General features: G+C 43.5%; 1 protein-coding gene across 3 annotated transcripts; it reads right to left on the bottom strand.

Moving 5' to 3' along the window:
• Positions 1–2,374: 2,374 nt before the first annotated feature.
• On the bottom strand, positions 2,375–4,534 carry LOC140118168 (protein kinase C delta type-like). Of its 3 annotated transcripts, none has more exons than XM_072135700.1 (2): positions 3,035–4,534; positions 2,375–2,457 (listed from the first exon to the last, which is right to left on the bottom strand). In XM_072135700.1, the coding sequence occupies exon 1, from the start codon at positions 4,368–4,370 to the stop codon at positions 3,114–3,116; it is 1,257 nt and encodes a 418-aa protein (XP_071991801.1). In that variant the 5' UTR covers positions 4,371–4,534; the 3' UTR covers positions 2,375–2,457; positions 3,035–3,113. The 3 variants fall into 3 exon arrangements, with proteins under 3 accessions (XP_071991801.1, XP_071991799.1, XP_071991800.1); XM_072135698.1 differs by lacking the exon at positions 2,375–2,457 and adding an exon at positions 2,621–2,708 and having other exon boundaries at positions 3,035–4,533; XM_072135699.1 differs by lacking the exon at positions 2,375–2,457 and adding an exon at positions 2,623–2,708 and having other exon boundaries at positions 3,026–4,534.
• Between the last annotated feature and the right edge of the window lie 858 nt (positions 4,535–5,392).

The following is a 5,392-nucleotide window of genomic DNA, read 5'->3' as shown; positions in this document are numbered from 1 at the left end:
GTCCCGTTCATCATCTCCGCTCGCTCCCTCCGTCCCGTTCATCATCTCCGCTCGCTCCCTCCGTCCCGTTCATCATCTCCGCTCGCTCCCTCCGTCCCGTTCATCATCTCCGCTCGCTCCCTCCGTCCCGGTCATCATCTCCGCTCGCTCCCTCCGTCCCGGTCATCATCTCCGCTCGCTCCCTCCGTCCCGTTCATCATCTCCGCTCGCCCCCCCCCCCTTTACCTCTCCTCTCTTATCTCAGTCTATAGCCCAACTCGTGCTCTTAGATCCGCCAGTGATCTTAGATTAACCTCTACCCTAGTGCGGACCAAGACTTCTCTAGAGCATTCTAGGAAATGCTCTGCCCCGGACTATCAGACTAACACCTAACCTCCAAAGTTTCAAACATGCTCTTAAAACCCATTTCTTTAGGCAAGCCTATAACACTCATAAACTCATCATGAAGTTTTAACTCTTTTACTAACCTGTCCTGTGTCCTCCTCCCATCTGTTATCCAGCAACCAGCAGGCACAAGACTTCTCTGCAGTCCCATTCACCCTGGACCTGGTATATAAGATGACGGCTGATGACTGGGTCAATCGACAGCAATTCCATTTATTATATGTTGTTCTATTCCCTTAAGAAGAATGGCTTGACCATTATATATTCTTTTACCTCCTCATAAACTGTAAGCTCTTGCGAGCAGGGACCTCACTCCTCTTGTTCCATACGAATGTTTGTGCTCTGTCATGTTTTATTATATTTGTATTTGTCCCCTATGATTTGTAAAGCGCTACGGAATATGATGGCGCTATATAAATAAAGATTATTATTATAGATGATTGCAGCTCTGGATGTGACTAAGAATATCACATGGTTTAAGTGGCACAATTGAAAACATATTTCTTCACACATAAGCTGCCTAATACAAAGAATGATACGGTATATAAGGAGCTCTGCTCTTCTACTTTCATTATAAAATGAACTTTTATATTTCTGCTAATGCAGCACAAGTACTTCAGGGGTATAAGAATTACACCTCCTCCAAAAAAAAAAACACCTCCTTACTCTGTGCTCCCCCTCTAATTAAATCTAGCAGCAGTATTGATGTGCTGCTGATGGTTTCAGCAGAGAGAGTGATGGAGAGCGCAGAACAGTGATGGCAAACCTTTTAGAGGCCAAGTGCCCAAACTACAACCGAGACCCACTTATTTATCGCAAAGTGCAACACAGAAATTTAATTTGTGATTTATACTCCCTTCTCTGTCACAGCTTTCATTCATATCAGCACCCTGAGGACACCAATAAAGCAGAAAATAGAAGAAATTTTGATGATCATTGTAGATTCCCTCCAAGGTCCCATAAACAGGAAGAATTGTCAGGGTCGGAGCAGGAGCTACAATGATAGAAATCACTGTCACTTTAAAATAGCAAGTCCTGGGCTGTCTGGGACTGTAGGAAGATACCTGGAGTCATCTCTAGTGAAGGCTGGGTGCCCACACAAAGGTCTCCGAGTGCCACCTCTGGCACCAGTGCCATAGGTTAGCCACCACTGGCGCAGAAGGAGCAGGGGGCTGGTTCCATGGGCTTTGGGGGGCATTACCAGAGCCCCTTTTGGCTTTGGGTTCTCTGGCTATTTCACCCCCTCCTCGTAGTAACACAGGCTACACATATGCCATGCTGTCAGGAGGTGGGTTTGCCTTTATGTTTGCCCCCTGCCCCTGCTTTCTATACATCTCCCCCTCCATGTCCCCTGCCATGTAGCAGCACTTCCTGGGAGCAGGACTAATTTCATTTCGGAGGCTCCTCCCCGCACACCACGGTGTCTGTGACCATAACATGGAGGCGGAGGACCCTGTAAGTCACCTGTGGAACAACCTGTACTGCCCCATCTGCTGGGAGGTGTTCAGCAACCTGCTGAGCCTCCAGTGCGGGCACAGCTTCTGCCAGAGCTGCATCCATACAGCATCCTCTACCTCCTCCAGAGCCCTGCAAAATTACCTCCAGCAGGCCATTTGTGAGGAACAGACTCCATGATGGTGCTAAAAACACAAGCTTCCGCAAGTCAATGGCGTCCTGGAGACATTTCTAAAAAATACATTGTATATTATGTATAATGTGATGTGTGATGTACGAATATAGAGTCTACACTTGTGAGAATTGTTACTCTTTGTTGATCCCCAGCACCTCATCCACATAACCAAAACATGTCCTCCCACATACAATAAAACTGTTCACACCATATGAAATAATATAGACAAAAGGCAGAAAGGTGAGGAATGAAAATGTATTTAATCCTCAGAAATTATTTATATATTATTTATTTATGTCAAATGTATGACACAGATCATTGTGTGGTTCTCATTTTGGATCACACACAGCAGAAGAATGAAATCCAAGTCATGGAGATGGTTATTATGTGGCACTTTGCATCCAAGATGTAGATAGAGTAGAATCCTGGAGGGTATAGAAACGCTGAAAGAGAGAACATTGTATAAGTACATGACAATAATCTAACGTAATCTAACGTGTTATTGTATGTAATCCCACAGATAACTCTTATCATTCACGTAGTAATATACAAGTAACCCCATGACAGTATCCATCCTTGTATCATAGAAGCTGTGTCTTACCCACTGTAAGTGATTCCAGATGGAGTAAAAATGGAGCCAAGGTGAGCTGGAGGCTGGAAGCTTAAGTACACTTTCACTTTCCACTGTAATGTTCTGTACAAGACAGAAACAGCATGTATTACATTGTATTCCAAGAATAAGACAGATACATGTTTACAAACAAAGTATTTTTGCACAATGCAGCTGTTCTACAATGTAATAAAAATGGTAACTTATAGGAGTCTACCATTTGTATATGTGATGGTAAATGTCCTTTAAGTACTTCTAATACTGCCCCCTACATACAATAATATAATTACTCTATTACTGCCCCTATGAACAATAATACATTTTTGGTTGCTACAACTACTGCAACAGGAAATAAAACAATACACTAAAATGTCACCAACTAACATGGAAATATAACTTACTGACTGTACCTCATGTGGTAAAGATCTTAACACTGACTGATGATCAATGGTGGTCAGAGAGAAGCACTGAGATTTATGTCCTGGTCACCTAGATGGGGCACTCAGAAAGGTCAAAAGAGAAATTTGAGATGGATTTGCAGACCCCTGGACGGGTGTGACCTTCGGGTTCTTGTTGTGATGACAGAACCAAGGACGGACTTGAGAAGACCTCAATGTTACTTTTCAGTCTGTGCAGGAAGGGAGGTTCAATAGTTTGGTTTTCAACTTTCTCCCAACTGACGTCATTATAAAATGGGTGATGCTTTATTATCACTCCCCATCGCAGGCGTCTACGTTTTTCCTTGCAAAGGATCCTTGCTACTATATCTTTCGCCTCCTTAGTCATGTTTTTGGGGAAGGTGGGCTCCTTACTCATGACAATTTCTCTGAACTCCTCGGCAGAATCAACCTCTTCAAATGGGAAAGAGTTTGACATCAGGTGGTGAAGTAGCACTCCAAATGCCCACCAGTCAACGGCAGAGTCATAGTAATCCTCGTTTAGGATCTCTGGGGCCATATAAGTTTGTGTTCCACAAAAGCCGCTGATCATATCTATGCCAAAGACATTCTCTGCTGCCAGACCAAAGTCACATATCCGTATGTGGCCCCGACGGTCGATGAGAATATTCTCTGCCTTGATGTCCCTGTGGATCACTCCAAGTTTATGTAAGTGTTGAATGCCACATAGAATTTCCGCTGTGCACAAAACTGTCGTCTTCACATCCAAAGCTCCTTCCACCTCCAGGACCTCTTCCAGATCACCACCAGGCAGGTATTCCATTGCAAGGAATGCATAGATGTCATTTTGAAAACCGCAGTAGACTTGGCAGAGGTATGGCTTACCAGATGATCTTAGCAGCACACTCTTTTCTGTTAGGAGGGAGGCATTCTGCTTTTTTTTAGCAATGGCTTTTATAGCTACCATGGTCTTCTTCTCTGTTGTGGATGCCAAGTACACAATCCCAAAACCACCTCTAGCAAGTTCTTGGTGTATCTTGAATTGGGATAATCCACGAGGGTTGATGCTGGTGGATGGCATAGCCTCTCTATACTCATCAGGTTTTTTTTTCTTTTTGGTCAGCATCTCCTCATCTTCTAGTTTTCTTTTCTCCCCTGTTTTTTCAGGCCGCTCAGTGTCGGCTCGGCCTTGGCTATACCGGGCTCGGGAGTTTCTTCTCATTGGAAGATACTTTTTGGAGCAGTTCTGGTCTTTTTTGCTGCTCCTTTTTGCTCTTTTCTTATCCTCGCCATCACTCTCTCTCTTCCTCTTCATGCCACCCCCTTTACCCCTGGAAGGGGGTGACATCTTTTCCCCAATTCCCCAAAACCCAAAGTATTTGAGAAAAATCGCTCTCCTAGGACACTATGTAAAAGACAATATCCAATATGGAGTCTGAGAATTCTTGAGCGTGTTCCATGCTTATATAGCGTCATGATGTCATAAATGTAAGGCATGTCATAATATGCCAGCCAATCAGGAGAGGGATTTCCTATGAGTGTTCCATGCTAAGAGAATCCATTGATTTCATAGTTTCCAAATCTCTTTTGCATAATATTTAAAGACACATATCCAACAGAAAATCCCATCTATATTTATAAATATTTTTATATAAAATAATTAGCTTTACATTATTTCTACAGAACTTGCTGACAGTTTCCATCTGGATCTGACCAAATAAGGATGAGTCATTCAGTGCATGTCACCTGATGGTCAGTTATATCCCTGTGCACTGGTGCTTGGTGGATGGGGATATTATTAGTTATTGGCATTTGGTCTCCTAATGGCCAAAGTACACAGTCAGCACCCAGGAACCTCCTGGTCTGTAGAACTTCTAACCAACTGATCTGAGGAGCTCAGAGGTAGAATCAGGGGTTTACCATGTTGTAATTATTATACCTACATGTAGAAAGCAGTAAATATTATTATTAATATAATTGAAATGGCTCTTATGTATCTATGTTTTGACGACATGAACAGAAGTACGAGGATTTAATGGGTGAAGTTCATTTTCAAAATAAAAATTGCTGGGTGGTTTGGGTGGCCATTGGCGCCCTTGAAGGCTAAGGCAATAGGTTACTGCCCAAACTGCCTGTATTATAATCCACTACTGACTTAAACTGAACTAAATTGCAACCAGGCCACAAGACAAATAAGTAGCCTAGGAATAGGAAGTGGAGTTCACTAATGTGTACAGCCAGCCCATCTTGCCCCCAGTAGTATACAGCCTGCCTCCAGTAGTATACAGCTTGCCCCCAGTAGTATACAGCTTGCCCCCAGTAGTATAAAGCCACCTCAGCCTGCCCCCAGTAGTACACAGCCTGCGCCCA

Source organism: Engystomops pustulosus, chromosome 2, assembly GCF_040894005.1.
Source record: "Engystomops pustulosus chromosome 2, aEngPut4.maternal, whole genome shotgun sequence".
Lineage (NCBI taxonomy): Eukaryota > Metazoa > Chordata > Amphibia > Anura > Leptodactylidae > Engystomops > Engystomops pustulosus.
This window is presented reverse-complemented; position numbering and strand designations above follow the sequence as displayed.

What these genes read in the sequence shown, in the direction of transcription:
- LOC140118168 (XM_072135700.1), bottom strand. Translation starts at nt 4,370, where the DNA reads ATGTCACCCCCTTCCAGGGGTAAAGGGGGTGGCATGAAGAGGAAGAGA.